The sequence below is a fragment of the Dendropsophus ebraccatus genome, chromosome 8 (genome assembly GCF_027789765.1).
Source record: "Dendropsophus ebraccatus isolate aDenEbr1 chromosome 8, aDenEbr1.pat, whole genome shotgun sequence".
In the NCBI taxonomy this organism is placed as follows: domain Eukaryota; kingdom Metazoa; phylum Chordata; class Amphibia; order Anura; family Hylidae; genus Dendropsophus; species Dendropsophus ebraccatus.
The window spans coordinates 19,987,137-20,010,234 of record NC_091461.1 but is presented as its reverse complement, the minus strand read 5'-3'; the positions used below and the strand labels follow the sequence as shown (position 1 = coordinate 20,010,234).

The window sequence follows — 23,098 nt, the reverse complement described above, 5'->3', positions numbered from 1 at the left end:
ACCCCCTGTGTGCTCCCCCACTAGTATATAGGCCCCCTGTGTGCTCCCTTAGTGGTATTTAGCCCCCCTGTGTGCTCCCCCACTTGGATATAGACCTCCTGTGTGCTCCCCCACTTGGATATAGACCCCTGTGTGCTCCTCCAGTAGTATATAAACCCCCGGTGTGATTCCCCCAGTAGTATATAGACCCACTGTGTGCCCCACCAGTATTATATAGACCCCTTGTGTGCTGCCCCAGTAGTATACAGACCCCTGTGTGCTCCCCCAGTTATATATAGACCACCTGTGTGCTTCACAAGTAGTATATAGACCCTCTGTATGTTCCCCCAGTAGTATATAGACCCCCTGTGTGCTCCCCGTTATATAGCCTCCCCTGTGTGCTCCCCCCATTTATATAGACCCCCGATGTGCGCTCCCCCAGTTAAACAGACCCCTGTGTGCTCCCCCTCCCATATAGTATATAACACAATAAAACAAACACCTATACTCACCTGGGTCCAGGCGTTTCCTCCTCTTTTCACTCTTGTGGCCGCAGGAAGGGTGGCACCACAAGGACAAAGCTGCCACTTGTGACCGCAGGGAAAACCCTTCCTGCGGCCATAAGAGTGACTGACAGGAAGGGAGCCAATGTCTCCCGCCCTGTCAGTGCTGCTGCATGTAACTATGAGCGCTCATTACGAGGGCTCATAGTTACAGTTCAGATGGCAGCAGCGAGCGGGGCAGCGGCCCTGTCCAGCGGTCTTGAGCACAAGAGCAGGGCGTGGGGGCCCCCCTGGATGTTGGGGGCCCCAAGCGATCGCTTGGGGTGCTTGGTGCCAAAGACCGCCACTGCCCCCATATGGCCGATACTAGAATCTGAGCATGTATAAATCCGGCCCATGTACATTTAGGCTTTGGCTAGGGTTACATGGTGACCACAAGTCCCATGTCGCCTGAGCCCAGCTCTTTGCTGTTTTCCTGCTTCCGCTGTATGACACTAGGAGGGGGCGGCTGGCAGGCAGACGTTACGTCAATAGAGAGACGCAAGAAGCCCTGCTGTGCCTCAGCGAGCAACACAAATGTAATACGCAGAACCCCTCAGGGATGGTATGTCACCCACAATGATTGTATCGTACATTAAAGAGGTTATCCATCACTACAAAAACATGGCCACTTTCTTCTAGAAACAGCACCACTCTTTAGGTGTAGGTTTTGTAATGGTGCATTTACACAGAGAGATTTATCTGACAGATTTTTAAAGCCAAAACCAGGAACAGACTATAAAGAGAGAACAGGTTATAAAGGAAAGACTGAGATTTCTTCTCTTCTCAAATCCATTCCTGGCTTTGGCTTTCAAAATTTGTCAGATAAATCTGTCTGTGTAAACGCACCATAAGGGTCCGTTTACACACACAGATTATCTGACAGATTTTTGCAGACAAAGCCAGGAATGGACTATAAACAGGGAACAGGTCATAAAGGAAAGACTGAGATTTCTCTTTTTTTTCAAATCCATTCCTGGTTTTGGCTGCAAAAATCTGGCAGACAATATGTGTGTGTAAACGGACCCTCTCTCAGTTCTATTGAAGTTAATGGAGCTTAATTGCAAACCACACCTGACCTGGAGACAAGAGTGCTGTCTCTGGGAAAAAGTAGCCATGTTTTTGTAGCGCTGGATAACCCCTTTAAAGGGGTTATCCAGCGCTACAAAAACATGGCCACTTTTCCCCCTACTCTTGTCTCCAGTTCAGGTGCGGTTTATAACTAAAGGGGTAGTGCGGCGCTAAAAAATTATTCACAGAATAACACACATTACAAAGTTATACAACTTTGTAATGTATGTTATGTCTGTAAATCGCCCCCTTCCCCGTGTCCCACCACCCCCGCCCGTGTACCCGGAAGTGTTGGTGCATTATACATTACCTGATCTGTGTCGGGCATGTCCTCCATCTTGTGCCAAACGTCATCTTCGGCCGGCCGAATCGCTGCTGCCGCCGCCCCCCCTCCGCCGTGTCACAACTGTGCTCAGCCGCGATTGACTGACGTTTGGCACAAGATGGAGGACATGCGCGACACGGATCAGGTAATGTATAATGCACCAACACTTACGGGTACACGGGCCGGTGTGGTGGGACACAGGAAGGGGGCGATTCACAGACATAACATACATTACAAAGTTGTATAACTTTGTAATGTGTGTTATTCTGTGAATAATTTTTTTGCGCCGCACTACCCCTTTAAGCTCCATTTACTTCAATGGAACCCCACTCAAACTTGAGACAACAGTAGGGGGAAAGTGACCATGTTTTTGTAACGCTGGATAACCCCTTTAAAGGAGAGGTCCGGCCTCAGGATTTTATTTTATTTTTCATTTTTTTTTAAAGGCAGGGGAATGGGACATAATAACAAACGGTACTAACTTAAAGTGACTCTGTACCCACAATGTCACCCCCAAACCACTTGTACCGGGCGGGTGGTGCAAAGTTAGGGCACAGATCCTCCTGTTTGGCACGGGCTGCAAGTTTAAAAGTTGTTTATTAGGACAATAACCGCATCACCTGCCGAACGGACCCCAGGACAGATCTTGGATTAAAAGCAGCTATCTGATGGTACAAGTGGTTTGGGGGGGGGGCAGATTGTGGGTACAGAGTCACTTTAACTCTCCCATGCTTCTTTAGCACAGGATTGCCACTCTGGGAAACCCACAGGGCTCCAGAATCTCAACCAGAGCCGATGTAACAACCCAGCTGATAGACAGTTTGCTCTGCCAGTCAGTGACTGGGGGGGGAAGGCCGCTTCAGTCACTGATTTGCTGAGTAGGCTGTCCATCAACTGGGAAAATACCTTCCTGCCGCATTGCGGGCATGGGGAGAGGTACACAGTGCATCATTGTTATGCGCTCCCCTGCTCCTACCAGGGTCGGACTGTCCCTTTAAATTCTTCACAGGTAGCCATACGCATTTTAAGCTTTGGATTATAGTGCCTTACAACTGGAGAATGGAGCGATGGAAGGTGGTGCCTTGGTCTAATGGATCACATTTAATTCCCCATAATATGGATGGCTGGGTGCGTGTCAGTCACTTACCTCAGGAAAAGATGACGCTAGGATCGAAAGGATACAAGCCAAAGGGGCAGTGTGATGGGCAATGTTCTGCTGGAAACCTTGTGTCCTGACATCATGTGGCTGGTACTGTGACATGGACCACCAACCTAACCAAGGTCTCCCCCATCATTGGTGGACATTGTCATCGCGGCTGGGCATGGTGTCCATTAAACCCCCTCTACCTGCCTCATCACAGGAGGAGCATGGATAACAGCACTGGACACAGGCAGGGAGACACTGTGACACTGTCCAACAATGATAAAAGCACAATGGAAAACTGGGGCGACCGTATGACTTTAAAGGGGCTGCTAGTAACAGCACAGGGCACCATCAGAGGTCATGTTGTAGAACAGCGCTGTTTTTCTTGATGATGTTTCTGCACTGCATTTTTTTTTAAAATAAACTTACTATAAAACACATTGTAATAGTGCACATGAAAGTCATCGGGGGAGATTAAAAGGTGTTAAATGTAGACTTTTGCAAACTGTCCACAGCAACCAATCACAGCTCAGCTTTCAGTTCTGGTAACATGATAGAGGAGCTGTGGTTAGTTGCTGTGGGCAGTTTACACCAGTCTATATTGTACACCCTTTCATAAATCTGGTCCATAGTTTTTACGTATGGATAGATAAGGGAGTGGAGACATAACCTAAAGAAAACTGTAAGAACAGGCTGGCCATAACCATGGAAGACCATGCTACCATCTGAAGAAACTTGTGTGGGGCTGATGCCACTTCCCAAATACCTCATTTCCTAGATTTTTGTGATTGGCAGCAGTCAGACCCTGATGATCAGGCACTGGTGACATATGGTCCGCAGAGTGCTAATTCGCCCAATTGGTCGTTTAACGATTCTGAAGTAACATTTTTTTATGCCAATCAGCATTAAGATGGAAAGAAAAATCATTTTAAAAGATGGTTATTACAATCGTTTTAAGATCGTTAAAGACCATCTCACACACTAGGATGAGTTTGCAAAAGACTCTTTAGACGGAGCAATATGCGAATTATCAGTGAACGACCAACGATCATTTGAGAAAAAGTTGAAAGACCAAAATGAACGATTTCTCACTCGTTGCTTGATCGTTGGCTGTGTTCACACAAGCCGATATATCGTTCAAATGAGATCGTTATCGCAAAAATTCGAATAGTCCTGCAATGCACAGACAACCTGTAGCTGATTTGTATAATCTCTATAAAATACTACAGTGCGAGTCCAAAGGAAATAAAACATTTTACTGTAAATAAGTATTTCTTCTATAGGCACTAATATACAATGCAGATGTAGATAACGCCCCGGCCTTTATAATCCAAGAGAAGAAATTTGTAAACCTGGGCAGTACATAACACAAGAAGCAATCCTCTGTATAATCATAGCTATGGGGCTCAGACTCTTCTCACACCACATCTGTGATGTCCATTTACTGTATGTGCCGGGATATCTCCCAGTGCATACAGTAACAGCAGCCACAAACCTCCATCACCCAATAGATGCCACAAAAGTATAATTCTGGCTGCCCTTTAGGTGAGTCCCGTCTAGGTTTTCCTTTCCTTGCTGGACAGAATAGAGCAGATATATATATAAAAATAAAAAAACAAACACAAAACCCTATACATGATATGTTATACTTGTTTTTCCAACATGGCAGATGATGGATGCCAAAAAGTGGCATGTATCATAGTGATGTGTTATCCTTGCTAAACACCACATAAACATGATGCGAGCAGAGCCTTACAGAACTGCATGTCAAAAGGAAAAAAGTGGTATGTCCATGGGTAAAACAACTTTTTTTTTTTTGGTTAAAAACAGAGTAGATTGCTTTGCAAATGAAACCACATGGTGGTAAATACTATGGATGTCCACTCTGTAACAAGCATAGAGCAGGCCGGCTTTATTATGTCTGTAGGAACTCTGGCTGCACCCGGGCCACCTTCCGCGGCTCTTTCATGTGGGTTTTCGGACACTGCATCTCACACCAGCTGATAGGCACCATGGTAGCTCCTGAAGGGTCAAACAGAAATGTACATTTACTGACTTTTATTCATTTTTATATGCAAAGGTTAGTTCCAGGTTATGGGTTGCCAATCTCCCTATGTAATGAATGGAAGTGACACGATCAGTGCATGTATGGACCCATACCTTCTCAGACATGTTGTATAAATTATTACAATATACCGCCTCAGGGAGGCACCATCTGCACACTCCACATTATTTCCACTCACCTGCTTCACTATGTGCAACCACAACTCCTAACTCATTCTCCGCCGTTGTTAACAGATAATTGGACTGGGCGTCTCCTAAAGATATCTAGATGCGATATAAGGAAGGTATAACATGTATCTTGAGGTTATATCTGGCACGGCATCATACATTCACAGCACTATGACTCTTAGCAACTCATCAACAGCGATCATAGGCAGCAGAGACCAATGATCCTTGGCACTGTGCACACTCAGAGCAGTATAGTTAGGGAGAAGTTAGTAAGAGGCTGATTGTTTGACACTCACCGGTGTTAGTGGTGAGAAGCAATCATATAGTTTAACTCCAGTGATACAATCATCTTCAGAATAAACGAAGCTGGGGTAATCACCAGTATCCTTAAAGAGTCGCTGTCTTTAAAAAAATTTTGCAGAAATCAATAGTCCAGGCGATTTTAAGAAACTTTGTAATTGGGTTTATTAGCCAAATCTGCCATTATCTGCATGTAAAAAGCCTTTTCCCAGGTCCCCCCCTCCTCTCCTTTCTGTCATCCACTGCTCAGAATCAGGAAATCTCGACTGTTTTTTCATCAGTCAGATCCTGTCTGAGCTATGGGGAGGGGGAAGGAGGGAGATTAGCGGGCAGCAGAGAGCCAAGAACAAAGAATTAGGGGGGGAGGAGCTATTCAGAGGTCAGAGAGGTCAGTGGTGACTGCAGAGGAGATAGCCTGTGATGTGAATGTAAATTAACTCCTTGTTGTCCTGTCTTGCTGCCTCTACTTTCTCTCTCCATAGGAAAACCGTAAAGACAGGGGGGAGAGCTTCAAACTGCTTTTTCATGATAAAAAATAATTTTTTCGGCTAATAAAACCAATTACAAAGTTTCTTAAAATTGTCTGTACTATTATTTCTGCAATAAAAATTTTAAAGGCAGTGACACTTTAAAACTTTTTTAAACCACATGAGGGCTCATTTTTGTGTGTGCTGTGAAGCAAATAAACCAGTTCAATCCACATACTAAGCTTTTCATATAACCTTATAGGCACCATTTCGCCGATTCCGCTGGTGTTGTCTTTTTTTAACCCGCCGCCGGGTTCCCTTGATCTGCACTGGTTTCTAAATGTGAAAATTAGGCCGCTTGGTGCATGGAAGGTGGGCCCATTACCCCCAGTGCACCGATATCTCCATCTTTGGTTGATGGACTGAGGCAGAGCCAGGGCTGGGCATGATTCACAAGGCTTATGTCACCTGGGAGAGATGTCCATGTACTCTCCCAGTGCACTGAGCGACCTCAGTTAGATTCTTAGATAACAGTGCGGACCACAGAAACAGACCGCTCCATATAACTGGGGGATTTTAGTCTCAGAAGGATACAACTTTTGCTACAACAATATCTCCTGGGCGAAAACTTTTGTACACTTCAACCTGGAAAAGAGGAACAAGAGGATAAGTTAAAGATGTATACCCTGTCATCATGAACAGAAAGGTATATACAGTATACATGAACCAGTGACACTGGGTTACCATTAGATCTAACACATATCTCTGCACAGTCCAATATAATATAATTATAAATATATATATATATATATATATATATATATATATATATATATATATATATATATATATATATATATGTCAAATCAATGCAGTAATAGACTAAGGCAACACTGCTTTTATTAAAGGCTAATTCTACTGTATGACCTGGCAAATCAGAAATGCCATAACATTACGATCTGTGGGGAGGAAGATTAGTGTTGTTTATTACCTTATCCTTCTCTGTTGCACGAATGTCTTCTTTCCTATAAGGAAAAAAAAATATATATATTCTAAAATATGGAATAACACATTCACACAACCGGTGGAACTACAAGTCCCAGCTTGTTTATAAATTAAGACTGGTTTCCAACCCAGTACAACTTTAGGGTACGTGCACACTACGGATTGGCGACGGAAAACACGTTCATTCTATGGACGGACAAAATCCGCCAGTACATAACATGGAGTCTATGACACGGGTGGAGACGCTCCCCGAGCCGGGAGCGAGCTGCCATTCCCTAGTGTGCACATACCCTCTCACATATTGCAGGTCCCCAAAGTCTGAGCATGGCTGGCGATTAGTGCAACATCACAAGGCACTATTTTTCAATAAACACCTACGGTCCTCCACAGCAGTGTACAAGATGGCTTTTTGATTTACTCAAAGGGGTTTACCCAAAAAATTCACATCAACTGGTGCCAGAGATTTGTAATTTACTTCTATTAAAAAATCTCCAGTCTTTCAGCACTTATCAGCTGCAGTGTGTCCTGCAGGAAGTGGTGTTATTCTTTCCAGTCTAAAACAGAGCTCTCTGCTGCCACCTCTGTCTGTGACAGGAACTGTCCAGAGCAGTAGCAAACCCCATAGAAAACTTTTCCTGCTCTCCAGAATGAAAAGAATACACCACTTCCTGCAGGACATACAGCAGCTGATAAGTACTGGGAGACGAGATTTCTTAATAGAAGTAAATTAAGAATCTCTGGCTACACGATCGGGGCTGTGGAATAGGTCCAGTAAACAAGGGCCTATCTAGCAGATCGGCACTCGTTTACATTGTTGCTTGGCCCGTGGAATAGGGCCCTAAGTCTACACGTCTTTGAGACCAACTCTCCTTACGGAGAGTCACTACCCCTAAAACAGAATAGGAATTCTTTTCTTAAAAACAGCATTAGTGAATATGGAATATGGAATCTCACCTGATTGTGCCCCTGAATGTGTTTTTGAGTGCAGTTGCACCGACGTACATGATCTGAACTTTGGCAAACCTTGGGTTAATACTTATCACCTGGAAATAGGAAGAAAAGAATGAATGGTTTAGGAAAACAGAAATCACACTGAAACACTGCTGCATTTGAAACCATTTTAGCCATTTAAAGGGTACCCATCATTCAAACAAAGTCCCATATAACTCCATTCCCCGCTACTTTAGCAGTGAGACGGAGATGAAGAGGCAGAGATCACACTGCTGCACATGTCTGCCCCTTTATTCTAAGGATCAGCACCACAGTGACTGCAGATCAATCTACAGAAAACCTAGACATATAATGCTATAAGTGCACACATACATTATATATATATATATATATATATATATATATATATATATATATATATATATATATATATTATATATATATATATATATAGATATATATATATAAAACATTGTAAAATCATCACTACTCACCTTACAGGTCACAACAGAGCCAACATCAGGCAGAAGATGAGAGTCTGTATCTCTCACTACAGAGATCACCGGCATCTACACAATGAGAATAAACGTCAGTGAAATCACTGGTAGGGAACTCCACTATGTACCAGCACTGTGGGCATCTGCCATAAAATAACCAACATTGTATGAAATACTTGCCCCACAATAGGAAACCTGACTCCTGACCCTTGCAAAACTGGACCTGTGCCAATCCTCATCACGCCAGTGTTCATAGAGAAAATATCATTGTACAAGGTTATAATGACATCTCGGGAAACTAGGATGATGTTTTACCCGCAGTCTAGTGCCAGAGAAGACATTATAGATCAAAGGCGTCAAACTCCGGTCCTCCAGCTGTTACAAAACTACAATTCCCATCATGCCTGGACAGCCAAAGCAGCAGCTGGAGAGCCGGAGTTTGACAACCCTGTTATAGATGATACAATATTGTGCAAGACGCCAATTTGTGGAGCAACAAGGTTTTTTTTTGTCACCTTAGTCACTTGTTGCTGGTGTGGGGATCCCGGTGGCGCTGTCACGTTTCGGGCCTTTACCTGAGCACCGACCGGCCTCACTGCAGGGGCGGGCAATATCTCCTCCTATCTGTTACACGGCCTGTGCCCAGTGCTCCAACAACACACACAGTGTGGCTGGTATCTCTATACAAAGTCAATCCCACATAAAATCAGAATTAGAGATGAGCAAACCGGGTTCGTGTTCGAGTCCATCCGAACCCAAACGTTCGATAATTGATTAGCTGGGGCTGCTGAACTTGGATAAAGCTCTAAGGTTGTCTGGAAAACATGGATACAGCCAATGACTATATCCATGATTTCCACATAGCCTAAGGGTACTATTACACCAACAGATCTGACGACAGATTATCTGCCAAAGATTTGAAGCCAAACCCAGGAGTGGATTTGAAAAGAGGAGAAATCCAGTCTTTCCTTTATGACCTGATCTCTGTTTATAGTCTGTTCCTGGGTTTGGCTTCAAATCTTTGGCAGATAATCTTTCGTCAGATCTGTTGGTGTAATAGTACCCTTAGGGCTTTATCCAACTTCAGCAGCCACCGCTAATCATATGCCGAAAGTTCGGGTTCGGATGGACTCCAGCATGCTCCAGGTTCGCTCATCCCTAATCAGAATCCATGAACACTACTTACCAATCCATTGTCACTTTTCTTAACAACGTATCCGGAGAGCGAGGAGAAGATGTAGCCGTGTTTGCAGTAGGTTCCATAGCCGGGCGCACAATCCTCCAAGCTGCACAGCCGCTCTCCTACAGGACGAGCACATTAATATATATATATGTTATATAACATTAGTGCATTGTCCATCACATACACTCTTATCTCATAGGAGGCCAAATGCTCCATGTTTCTCTATGACGGCACAGATCTTAGGATCCCCCCCATTATACAATGCTCTCAATTGAAGATACACAGTTGTAGGGATACTCCACTCTATAACAATGTATTCTCCGCAGGATAGGGGAACACTGACTGACTGTGAGGTGTGACTATAGGTCAGCCGGGCAGCAGGAGGGCTGACCAGCTAGGGGATCCGTACTGCGATCCTTCTCCGGACTGCGTCACGGATCGTGTGAATGAGGCCTCAGACTGGAAAGAGTCCACCACTTCCTATAGGACATGCAGCAGCTGATAAGTACTGGAAGGCTAGAGTTTTTTTTTAAACAGAAGTAAATTATCATAATGGTAAGAATTCTCTCTCTAATTCTGGTAGTTTGTTACAGTGTATCAGTCTGGAGTCTATGACTGGCTGTCATTGGACTAAATAAAGGTGACACCATTGTTGCCAATGCTCAGTTGTCACCAGGTTCCTTAAAGGAGCAGAGATCTTTAATAGGGTTTCGCATATGCCTATGGCTCTGCAATGGATGCAAAACTACAACTCCCAGCATGCCCTGACAGGCGAAGCCTGTCAGGGCATGCTGGGAGTTGTAGTTTTGCAACAGCTGCAGTGTCGAGAACCAAGCATCACCCCTTACCATCCTACAGGGAGCCGGTATAAAGCTTCGGCTGATAACAAGCCTTTCCGTACTCACCAGGGACACAACACCGAACCGGCGCCATCCTACCCACGTGAGGGTCTACGCTACGGAAAAAGCGCTACAATTGGACGACTTAATACCACGTGACCGCAACACGCCCGCCAGCTATTGGACGCTACGCGAAACGGACGAGCCAACCAGCTGTAAGAATCTTTAAGACCATCGGCAGCCATCTTTAATAAGGGATATAGGGCCAGGAAAGATTATAATGTAGATTTTCATGTATTACAACTTTGTTACTGTGTTTAAAGGGAATACTTGCTATGGGTCAAGGGTTTGGAGCACGAGTAGGGAAATTTGGCTCTAAAGCTGTTGCAGAACTACAACTCCCATCATGCCTGTCCAGGCATCATGGGAGTTGTAGTTTTGCAACAGTTGAAGAGCCAAGGTTCCCCTACCCCTGGTTTAGAGGCTACACATAAACTGAGAAATGTAGCACTCTCAGCATTATTCCTTGCTCAGAATAATCAGTGTAGTACATTTAATAGAACTATATTTTAGGCTAAATTTACACATGGCGGAGTATTCATGTCACCATACAAGGCAACATAACCTGTTACATACAGATTTCACCTATTATAGTGAAAGCAGATCTGGGCAGGATTGTACAGCCGTTACCTCATGTAAGGCCCCGTTCACATCATATTTAGTGGAATGCCTTTAAAGAGATTGTCCAGCAAAAATGTTTTCTTTCAAATCAATTATCAGAAAGTTACATAAATTTGTAATTCCTGTGTCAGCCAGAGATGGCAGCAGAGAGCACTGTGTAAGACTGAAAATTAAACATTTCCTGCATGACATACACCAGTTGATAAGTATGGGAAGACTTGAGATTTTTTAATAGAAGCAGGATGTTAATCTTGCGGAGAGTTTGTCTTCTCATAGAAACTAAAAGGCAAGGGATCCACAGGGAGAAATCCGCTGCCGATCCAGTACGTGAGTTTGAACCATAAGGGTGCGTTCACTTGTACAGGATCCACAGCAGATTTGATGGCGCAGACTTGAAGTTGCGGATTCAAAGCAAATCTGCTGCGAATCCTGTACGTGTGAACGCACCCTTAAAAGGGGTTATTCAGTGCTACAAAAACATGGCCACTTTCCCCCCTCTCTTGTCCCCAGGTCAGTTGTGATTTGCATTTAAGCTCCATTTACCTTAATGGAACAGAGTTTGAAACCCCACCCAATCTGGAGACAAGAGAGGGGGAAAAGTGGCAATTTTTTTTGTAGCGCTGGATAACCCCTTTTAAAGCCTCACACAAAAAAAAAAAAAAAAATCTTTTGACATGTCACACAGACAGACCTCTACTGTTTTGTTAAATGGAGCCAGGAGAAGCACACAGCAGAGCACTGCACTCCACATTTCGCTGGAATTATTTACAAAAGGAGTCTGTTTTCTACACTCAGACCCTGACTATTGTTGTTTTTTAAGTGACAGAGATATATTAAAGTGTACCTGTCATTTGTAAATACTTTTGACTTAACATAGAGACATGTCAAAAGTTTTCATCATTCCAGGTCTGAGTGTTCACATCTGTCCTGATCGGGAGAACAACACGCTACAGGGCCTCCTCTCCCAGCTCTGTGTAAGAACAAAAGGGTCAGACTCCAGAGACTTATGCTGCGTTCACACAGGCAGATTTATCTGACAGATTTTGGATGCCAAAGCCAGGAATGGATTTGAAAACAGGAGAAATCTCAGTCTTTCCTTTATCACCTGTTTCCAGTTTATAATCTGCTCCTGGTTTTGGCTTCCAAAATCTGTCAGATAAATCTGTCTGTGTAAACACACCATTACATTAGGAGCTTGACTCTTTTTCTCTAACACAGAGAGGGGAGAGTAGGTGCTGCAGCGCAGTCTTCTCCCTGCTGCTCGTCCTCCCAATCAGGACAGGTATGAACACTCAGACCCGGACCAATGAAAACTTTTCACATGTACATACTCCCTCCGGCGTACACACGCATTGGGGTGCTGCCAATTTTTTATTTTTTCTGATGTCTCTATGACATGTCAAAAGTTTTTTTAAATGACAGTGATTCAGGGGTGCTTCCTCCTTAGAGTCATGACCATTCTGTAGCTGGCCCCTTTTGCTTAGAAGGTCCCAGATGTCAGACCTTTACCAATAATAACATGGTGATATGTCAGCACTTTAAGGGGTGTGAATACACCCTAAGGCCATGTTCAGACCTCATAAGACACCGTCCGTTCCATGAACCGGATGGGTCACGGAACGGCCGGTCTCAGAAAAGATCATCCTGGCCGGTACTGCAGTACTGGCCAGATGATCTTTAGCGCCCTGAGTTCTAAAGCAGGCACATCCATGCACACCCGCATCAGAACTCTCCACTGCACACAGTAACCGCCAGAGCCGCTCGCTCCATAGTGTGCACTGACCGGGTTTTCTGCGGACGCTATTCAATGAAAAGCGGCCGCAGAAAACTGACATGTCAGTTTCTCATGGCGCTGCTAGGGATCCCAGCCAGAGTGTATACCACAGACTGCAATGTAACATCTTCATATTAATGACGGCCGTTGTTGCACTCGGCAACAACAGCCGTACTTTTTTTTTTCAATCTTACAGACTTAATAAAAGGAAAAGACACAGTACGGCAGATTTGCACATCACTCCTTTATTGGAATAGTTTAAATAATGGACATCTCTACTATAGGAAAAGTCACCACCATAAAACACGTGCTGAGACCTGGCAGCATTGAGCTCCACTATCCACAGACGAGACAGGGAGCAGAGGTGCAATGCACAATACATACCCACAGTATAGTGATGTACCTTACCGCCAATACAAGTGACTAAGGGGGGGGGGTCACAGGAACTCTAAAATACAGGCCATGTGTCCGATATCAGCTACAGTATTACTAGTGACCCCCACATGGTTATCTGGAACGTTTCATCATAGTGTCAGAAAAGCATTGGTCCTTATAGAGCGGCACTAACCGTGACATTTACACCTTAAATTTCCTGCTTCTAAGACCTTGAGTCTTGTCCAATATCTAATAATACCAGATTGCACTGTGCACAGTCACTCAGCTTTACTAGAGTCCAGAAAGGCAAAGCTGCCTACATATACAGGAACACTGGAGCTGGGGATGTATAACTATATAATAACTAGACGCCATTGCCCTTCAGGTGTATAGAAAGCTGGGAGATGTGTTCCACTATCCATCTGGTCTATAAAGCTGCATACTTATAGTAGTAAGCCATTGCATATTTTTATATTGAAGGGGATGCAGCTCTGCAGCACCTGAATGGAGCAGTATTGGAGTTTCCTGCCTGCAAGATCTTCGTTTTCTCTTGGAGTTATCCAGGATAGGAAAAAAACAATGTTGCTTCACTCCAGCACCACCCCTGTCCTCAGGTTGTGTGTGGTATTACTACTTACCTCCAATAGCTTTACTGGAGCAGAGCTGCATTACCGCACATAACCTGAGGACAAGAGTGGCGCTGTTTTGGAAGAAAAAAGTTGTGTTTTTCTTTTAGACGACCAGAAGTGACTTTAGTGGACAGCAGGGCTTAGATCTAATGTTAATTTCTTAATTTTAGCAAACGTGCTATGGTCAAACATGTGTAGTATTATGTAAAATGCAGACTGGACTATGAACAGTACAGTATTGGCTTCATAAAGGAATATCGGAAGTGCACTGGAAAAGGAATAAAGTAACGCTAACTGGGAAAACATCCAACAGGAGCGACATGAGAAGTGCCCCGACCAACCGTAAACAGGAGACTACAAGAAGGGGCATCTACCCGAGGCGCACACTGCCCCCCTGTGGTGGGTGACCGCACTATACAAGTAATAAGTAAGCTATCAGAGGACGTGGAATGAAATGCACTGAAGAGTGACATACTAAAGTCAGCACCGAAACTGGAGAGGCGAGCGCTCCACTAGGGGGCGCCATCACACATACAGCTGTATTTTAGAATCCCTTGCTGTCAAGTGTCGGCTTTAAAAGTAGTAAACTAAAAAAAAAAAAAAAAATAGGGATGGATGACGGTCTTGTGTGACGGACGAGTTACTTCTTGGCTTTCCCTTGAGCGGCCACGGCCTCCATAGCTTTGCGCACCGTTTCTTCATCTCCTAGGAACTGCATGGGTTTAATGGGCTTGAGGTTCTTATCGAGCTCATACACAATAGGGATACCGGTGGGGAGGTTCAGTTCCATGATGGCTTCCTCAGACATGCCTACAAGGGGGGGAAGAAGAAGGAGGAAAGGTCAGCGATGGTTTGGATACTTTAGGTTTGGTTGTCTGCTGGTTGTAAATGGAAACAGCCAACAAGCTGGTCGACAGGCACATGCAATGGGACCATATCTCCTATACGGAATACTGTGCAGTGTTAGAGAGTAACAGGATAGGAGGTAATTCACCAGATAATGAACACGTGAGAAATGCAGCAAGATTATTGTTCTGAAGACCTGCAGAACTATAAATGCAGCTCTGGGGTATAATACAGGCTGTAATTCAGGATCAGTAATGTAATGTATGTCCATAGTTACCCCACCAGCAGAATAGTGAGTGCAGCTCTGCAGTATAATACAGGATGTAACTCAGGATCAATAATGTATGTACACAGTGACCTCACCAGCAGAATAGTGAGTGCAGCTCTGAAGTATAATACAGAATTTATTTATTTTTTGTGGGACTTTTATATATAAAAGTAAAATCCTGGGCTGGTTCATGGACGTCCGTGATCATGTACTGGGGGCATGGGATGCTGGACCAGCTCAGGGCCCCCCCCCCCCCCCAAAAAAAAAAAAAAAATTATAAAAAATATTATATGTATTGTTTAGTTGTAGGTTATTTTTGTATCATGTCTGGTTAAGTTTTAGTTTATTTGTGTAATAATGTCTTGTTTAGTTGGTGTTGGTTTGTATAGAATTGTTTCTGTGGTATGAGGTTGTGCACAATGCGACTGGGCCAGGGAGTTCACATTTAGTTATTTATATAAGTGTATCGTAGTGTATTGTATATAGTAGTGTATATAGGTTTGTATATAGTGGTATATTGTATATAGTAGTGTATGTAGGTTTGTATATAGAAGTATATATAGTTTATCAATATGTTTAGCTACAATTGTTTATATTGTGTGTGTATAAATTGTATATAGGTATATGGGTTGTCTGTGTGGAAGAATGATTGTGGGGATGGACCGGTGGTTTATGTTGCGATTTCATTTTGTTTTGGTAATTTTTCTATTTATTGTTTTGTTCTGGTTAGATATGGTGTGTTATTTCTGTATTTATTGTTATGTTTAAAATTTTAATAAAAGAAATACAGAATGTAACTCAGGATCAGTAATGTAATGTATGTACACAGTAAGTGCAGAATAGTGAGTGCAGCTCTGGAGTATAATACAGGATCAGTACAGGATATGTAATGTATGTATACAGTGACCCCCACCAGCAGAATAGTGAGTGCAGCTCTGGAGTATAATACAGTAGAATCTATAGCATAGATTACCAGTGCTTCAGTATACAGTCCGGCTTATATATGCGCACGCAGCTGAAAGGACACTAAATAAACACCGCGTAGCAGTCAGCCACATTTACTACTCAGCGACGTGCTTCGGAAAGCTCTGAGCTAAGCAGTCTGACGGATTTGTCTGAAACAACTAAGGCTGCATCTCTATGTTTGATCTTCAATGGAAGATTCTACATCAAAGTCAAAGGGCGGCAACTCGCAAGACTAAAGGGGTTTCCCACCGCAGACATGGATGGATTACTGTACGGTACATATAGGGTGGAGGTTACACTGGTGTCCCCCAAAACACTACAACTACTGTCATGCCCTGGCCAATAAAGGCTATCAGGGCATGGTGGGGGTTGTAGTTTTACAACAGCTGGAGGGTCACAGGTTGGGGGACATAGTGTTAGGGTGGGTTCGCACTACGGAACCCAAGCTGAGAATTTCCGACGGATTCCGTAGCGCGTACCTGTTCACAGCCGCGCACCTCTCTGCCCGTGCCACAGACACCATTCTATGCACAGGCGGATTCTGCATTCCACCAAAAGAATTGACGTGTCTTTGTGATGTGCTAATGGTGTAGGTTAAGGGGTTAGAAACGTACCTTCAAGGTGCTTGACGATCCCTCTAAGGCTGTTTCCATGAGCGACAATCAGGACTCTCTTCCCCTCCTTGATCATTGGAACAATTTCATCGTTCCAGAATGGCAGGGCTCTGGCGATGGTGTCCTTCAGACTCTCACAGCTTGGCAGCTGGTCTTCCGTCAAGTCAGCATAGCGACGATCCTGAGGGAAGAAAGCAATAATCAATAAGCCAAGAAAGCAGGAACCAGGCAAAAATCAATAACCGGAATAGACGACTGAGAGGCAGGGGGGTAGCCATTACGTAAATGGGAGAGAATAGACAGAATGACATGGCTGTATAGTAAAGGACAAACACTTGAAGGGGTTATTAGCATGGATGGGAAAGAACTAGCTGATGAGTGGGCGTCTTACTCTACGCATAAGAACAGAGATCAATTATCTGTATTCACCTTCTATGAGACTCCATAAAGAATCAATGGAGTGGTGGCTGTGCTGGTGATGACCTGGAGACCACCGCCCTTCATTCTTATGATCAGTAGCAATACCTCTTATCGGCCCTCCACCTATCTGCTACTTTCTCCCTATCCCGTGCATAGGGATAACTTTTTACCTAAGGAAAACCTCTTTAACATTCAAATGGTAGACAGTGATTGGTGGCTGTGTTGCTGAGCTCTATGATCATACAGAGCATTCTATAGGGATGCAGCCTGATCACTAGCGGTAGCACGCATCTGGCACCAGGAAGAGGTTCGGGGGAGACCCATGTCTTCTCCCTATTTATGACATTTTGATAGCTGTTGAGTGAATGCTTATTCGGCCTGACAGCTCTCCACCCATCCCCCACACTTGGCTCACGATGTATTCTTAATGGCCCTGCCAGACATCTCTGGTGACAGCTTATCTCCCCGAGAACAGAAAAATGAAATGCAGCATGACTAATCCTTCTCTCCCCTGACATCCTGTATTTGGGGGGCTGCTATACACATTAGATGAGATGTGTGTTTCATTAACATTGTTGTGTAAGAGAAACTTAAAGGGGGGGGAGGATATGAGGATTAAGGGGATTATCACTGCCACTGAGCACTTTATATTACTTTTAGTGATTGATTGGGGACCTCCACCAGAAGTTTAGTATACAGTTCTCTTATCAACTCAATGGAAAGACAAAGCTCATATATAATTATAATAATATATATATATATATATGCACTGTAATAAAAGCCGGCCGCAGTGCACATATGAGGGGGGAAGCCGGACGCAGTGCACGTATGAGGGGGGGGGGGGGGGGGGAGCCGGACGCAGTGCACGTATGAGGGGGGGGGGGGAAGCCGGACGCAGTGCACATATGAGGGGGGGGGGAAGCCGGACGCAGTGCACATATGAGGGGGAAGCCGGCCGCTGTGCAGGTCAGGTTTTAGCTTTTAAATGTAAAGTGAGTCACATTGCTCCAGACCAGTGATTCTTATTGTTCCTAAGCCAGGCATTTCCCTTACTATTACATCACAAGCCTATGGTCATACACTGTGCGGTGTACTGAAGGACAGTATATGTGCAGTGGGATGATACGACAGGTAACCCATAGTTGGGAGCATAGCCTCTTTTTTCTTTTGTATTTTTGTGCATGTTCATATGGTCATGGTGTTAATAAAGTTGTATTTATTGATGCAATAGTATACCACAACTAGGCCTCACCTTGCTTATGATGCTATAATAATCATGGTCGGGATCCATGGAGGGTGGAGGGATGTCATACGACCGTCTCCAGATCTTCACCTGCTCCTCTCCGTGCTTGGCCGCCGTCTCGGCTTTGTTCAGTCCGGTCAGGCCGCCGTAGTGTCTCTCGTTCAGTCTCCAGGTCCTCACGACCTTCACCCACATCTGGTCGGTGCCGTCCAGGGCCAGCCATAAGGTGCGGATAGCTCTCTTCAGCACAGAGGTGTAGCAGATATCAAACTGGTAGCCGGCATCTGCGGAGCGTCAGAGCAACGACAACAACTTAATAAGGCCTGTAAGTGGTGATCGATCACTGTATGAGAGGATGAAAGGGGAGGAAGGGCCCCATGGTGCACACTGGCAATGTGGAAACTATACTTGCAAAACTGTGATACACTGGGCAAGGTTCTGGCGGCACTGTTTTAAACTGGATACAAGAGTGGTGCTGTCTCTAGGAGAAAGTGGCCATGTTTTTGTAGCGCTGGGAAAAACCCTTTTAACCAATGTTCTCCATTCTGTAACTCTCCAGCTGTTGCAAAACAACAACTCCCATCATGCCCTGACAGCCAAAGGCTGTCAGGGCATGATGGGAGTTGTAGTTTTGCAACAGCTGGAGAGTCATGGGTAGGTGAACATTGGTTTAAAGGGTTTTTCCAGCACTACAAAAACATGGCCTGACTACTATGGGAAACCCCAACGTTCTTGTTTCCCTTATGAATATACATGTGTGATGGTTTCATCATTTCCTGCATTGCACACTGAGACGAGAAGTGAAGTGACGACACTAAACCAGAGGAGAAGAATATTACAGAGCGACAATTTACCATAGCGTTATATGATGTATGGCTCCCACAGGGCTCATCCATTTAGATCCTGTTCCCATCTGTGCCTAAGGAGCCCTATATACATATATATGATGTATAATCACTGTAGGGCACTAGGCAGCACCAAAATGAGAATGGCGACAGGTCAGGCTTCCAATATTGATCTGTGTGAATAAATCATGCTCTATTGCTGCACTAATGCGACTTACATAGCCGCCAGGTGTACCTTCTGTCCTCCCATACACATATGGGAGGACAGAAGTGTATTTCACAGGGAAATAAGCTGCTGCCAGACATCTCCACAAGAGAGGTATCACCTAAAGCACGGGGAGGGAACCTTGGCTTTCCAGCTGTTGCAAAACTACAACTCCCATTATGCCTGGACAGCCAAAGCTTTAGCTTTGGCTGTCCATGCATGATGGAAGTTGTAGTTTTGCAACAGCTGGAGTGCCAAGGTTCCCTCCCCCTGCCCTACAGCAATGTTCTCCAGTTATTGCATAACTACAACTCCCAGCATACACAGGCTGTACGTGCATGCTGTAAAATCGTAGCTGGAGAATCACAGGTTTTGTCCTACAGGAACAAAGGATTGGGCATGCTACAATACAACATGCCTGATCCTAAAAATTATAAAGTGCACTGTCAAAAACTTTAAAGTAAATTGTGAGTGTAAGTTTGACATCATAGATCATTGCCCCCTCACATTTCAGGTTCACCTACATTCAGCCCTGAAAGGTGTACGTCACAGAGCGAAAAAAACAAAAAAACAAGACAAAGGTCAAAGCTCCTAAGCACAGGGGATGGGGGACAGCACACAGCAGCGCGGATGTAGCAGAGCCAGGCGGCGCGCTATTTTAAGAGCAGCTGTCCAGAGTCCACTCTTATCTGTGCTGTCACCGCGCCCGGGAGAATAAGCCGTAGCCCAGATGTTATATTAATAGAGGCGTCCTCTTTTTAGTGATTGGAAAAGCAACATGGCTGCCATCGCAGCTACTTCAAGGGTTTTCTTTAATGTATTAAGCGGCAGTCTGTAGGACGAGAATTTATAGCTACAAGAGGTTTGGCCCTCCAGCTGCTGAAAAACTACAACTCCCATCATGCCTGGACAGCCTTGGGCTGTCCAGGCATGATGGGGATTGTAGTTTTGCAACAGCTGGAGAGTTTTAGGTTCCCCATGGCAACCAATTATATTTTAATAGTAATTTTGTTTGGTCGCTAAGGGCAACAGACAGTTCCATTCATCTGCTACATTGTATCCATTGTTTCTTCATGTGTTCTAACAATCTATAGGAAGGATCTAATCAATAGTAATCGTTTGGCCGTGTAATAATCATCCCCCCCTCTATAAGACCCTGCCCCCATATCTGAGCCTATGACTCATTCCCGGGCAAGACGGACGGCAGATATTCTAGAATGAGCAATGCCAGGAAAGCCAATGAATCATTCTGTTCACCCCCATCATACAGGGAACGGAGCGATTCACGACTTCAGCACGTGGAGGAAAGATGAAGGAGACGGGTTACGTAATATCACCTTACCGCCGGGAAAGGAAATGAGTAAGATAGAGATCTACCAGGGGCGTCCAGCCCAGTGATACACTACTGCCCTTATATGTGATATACTACTGTATAGTACTATATGTGATGGCTGATATGTGCCCAGGCTCCACTATGCTGAGCATGCATGGGGCTTGTAGTGGAGATAAGTAGCCATCAGACCACTTAAAGGGCTTATCCAGGATTCATCACCAGAAACAGCGCCACTCCTGTTCTCAGTTTGTGTGTGGTACCGCATCTCAGTTCCATTAAAGTGAATGAAACTGAGCTGCAATACCAGCCACAAACTGAGATCAGAAGTGGCACCGTTTTGATAGAAACAAGTATTTTTTTTTCTTATAATGGACAAGTAACAGTTATTTGAAGGGAATAAAGGGCAGATTACAGGTATGTTCACACGTGAAGGTATTCACTTCTAGACTGAAGTTAATGGGACTGACTATAACAAAAGTCAATTAAACAAATGGTGCTGCAGCGAGCATGCTCAGCCACTGCTCCAATCACATTCTATGGGACTGCTGGACAAAGCCCATCAGGTAGTTATTCACTATCCCAGAGTTTTCAATCTTCAGCTTCCCAGCTGTTGCAAAATTACAACTCCCATCATACCCAGACAGCTGAGAGTTTTAGTTTTGCAACAGCTAAAGAGCCACAGGTTGGAGACCATTACCATATCTTATAAATTGACAAGCCAAATGACCCCTAAAACCCCTTTTAACTCTAGCCATTAAGTTGTGTGAGGGACCCCACTGAAAACTTTTTTTTTTTTTTTTTTTTTTTTAAACTCTTGCCAGGATATGGCTTTACGTCATGATCAGTGGAGGTCCTGCTTAAAGTGACCAGGCCCAGGCTGAAGCACTGCAGGTGGGCTGACCCACCCTCACTGGGAGGAAACCCCTGCCCCTCTATGATAGGGTTCCATTGATTCTAATGGAGTCACGTCATGGAGGGGCTGGGGTTTCTTCCCACTAAGGGTGGGTCGGCCAACCTGCAGTGCTTCAGCCTGGGCCTGGTGGTACAGTCACTTTAAAGGGGTTATCCAGCGAAAATCTTTTTCTTTCAAATCAGCTAGTGTCAGAAAGTTATATAGATTTGTAATTTACTTCTATAAAAAAAAATCTCAGTTCTTTCCATACTTATTAGCTGCTGTATGTCCTGCAGGAAATGTTGGTTTATTTTCAGTCTGACACAGTGGTCTCTGCTGCCATCTCCGGCCAAGACAGGAACTCTGTCTCGGTTTTCTATGAATCCCCATAGAAAACCTCTCCTGCTCTGGTCAGTTCCTGCCTCGGCCAGAGATGTCAGCAGAGAGCACTGTGTCAGACTGAAAATAAAACAACATTTGCTGCAGAACATACAGCAGCTGATAAGTATGGGGAGAATTGAGATTTTTTAATAGAAGTAAATTACAAATCTATCTAACTTTATGACACCAGTTGATTTGAAAGAAAAAGATTTTCGCTGGACAACCCTTTTAATGGAGAATGCATTGTGCCCCTTTTGACGTTCTTCCCTGCAGAGCAGCGCTCCCAATTGACCAGCTGCTCAGTGAGCCACAGCTGCCCCTGTTCAACTGAATGGGGCTCCGGTGAAATGGATGCCATTCTACTTCAGCAATGTCCCCCATGGTCGCCCAGAGGTCAGACCCCAATCGATAATAAAGCAAGCTGTGTTCCACCTATCAGATATTTATCAATGCAATCTTCAAGGACACTTCCATGATTCATCCTCTAACACATCCCTGCATAATACAGCACCGAGTATCATGGCTGTCCCCTATGCCCTTGGCAGCACCATCTATTCAGTACAAGAAAGCACAATGATGGAGATCAAGGCACCATGACTACCTGATACACACAGTGTGCAAACACCAGCCTTTATGTGCAATATTTACAGGAAATCTGCAACTGTACATAGACTTATAGCCTATTCTGATGACAATACAGCCAAAGAAACCAACAAATAGGACTAGAAATATACATGCAATAAAGCTTACTGTATGCACCATTCATAGGCACTCACACCCACTTCAAGGGACATCACCTTTAAGAGCCTGGCCGCCTCTCTTGGCCTCTTCTACTCCTGTATCACTCAGATCAGCATCAAACCAGCCGCAGAATCTGTTCTCCTGGTTCCAGGTGCTCTCTCCGTGACGGATAAGGACGATTTTGTAAGCTGCCATGTCTTCTCCTCTCGGCTGCTGTCAGACTGCGGAACAGAATGTAGACTGCGCATGCGCCTTGTCAGCCGGAGAGGTAGGCGGGGAATGGTGACGTCCGTTGATCACCTGAGTACCTCTCCGGCACGTTCGCGCTTCACAGACGTTAGTGCGCCTGC

General features: G+C 44.6%; 2 protein-coding genes across 2 annotated transcripts; both read right to left on the bottom strand.

Moving 5' to 3' along the window:
• Positions 1-4,296: 4,296 nt before the first annotated feature.
• Positions 4,297-10,691, bottom strand: EXOSC1 (exosome component 1). The gene is made up of 8 exons (XM_069978894.1): positions 10,602-10,691; positions 9,700-9,815; positions 8,511-8,585; positions 8,020-8,108; positions 7,052-7,085; positions 6,655-6,705; positions 5,305-5,389; positions 4,297-5,083 (listed from the first exon to the last, which is right to left on the bottom strand). Exons 1-8 carry the CDS (start codon positions 10,627-10,629, stop codon positions 4,977-4,979), a joined length of 585 nt encoding a protein of 194 aa, XP_069834995.1. The 5' UTR covers positions 10,630-10,691; the 3' UTR covers positions 4,297-4,976.
• A 2,524-nt stretch (positions 10,692-13,215) lies between these two features.
• On the bottom strand, positions 13,216-23,014 carry PGAM1 (phosphoglycerate mutase 1). Its single transcript, XM_069979980.1, has 4 exons — positions 22,805-23,014; positions 18,361-18,635; positions 16,689-16,869; positions 13,216-14,804 (listed from the first exon to the last, which is right to left on the bottom strand). Exons 1-4 carry the CDS (start codon positions 22,941-22,943, stop codon positions 14,635-14,637), a joined length of 765 nt encoding a protein of 254 aa, XP_069836081.1. The 5' UTR covers positions 22,944-23,014; the 3' UTR covers positions 13,216-14,634.
• Between the last annotated feature and the right edge of the window lie 84 nt (positions 23,015-23,098).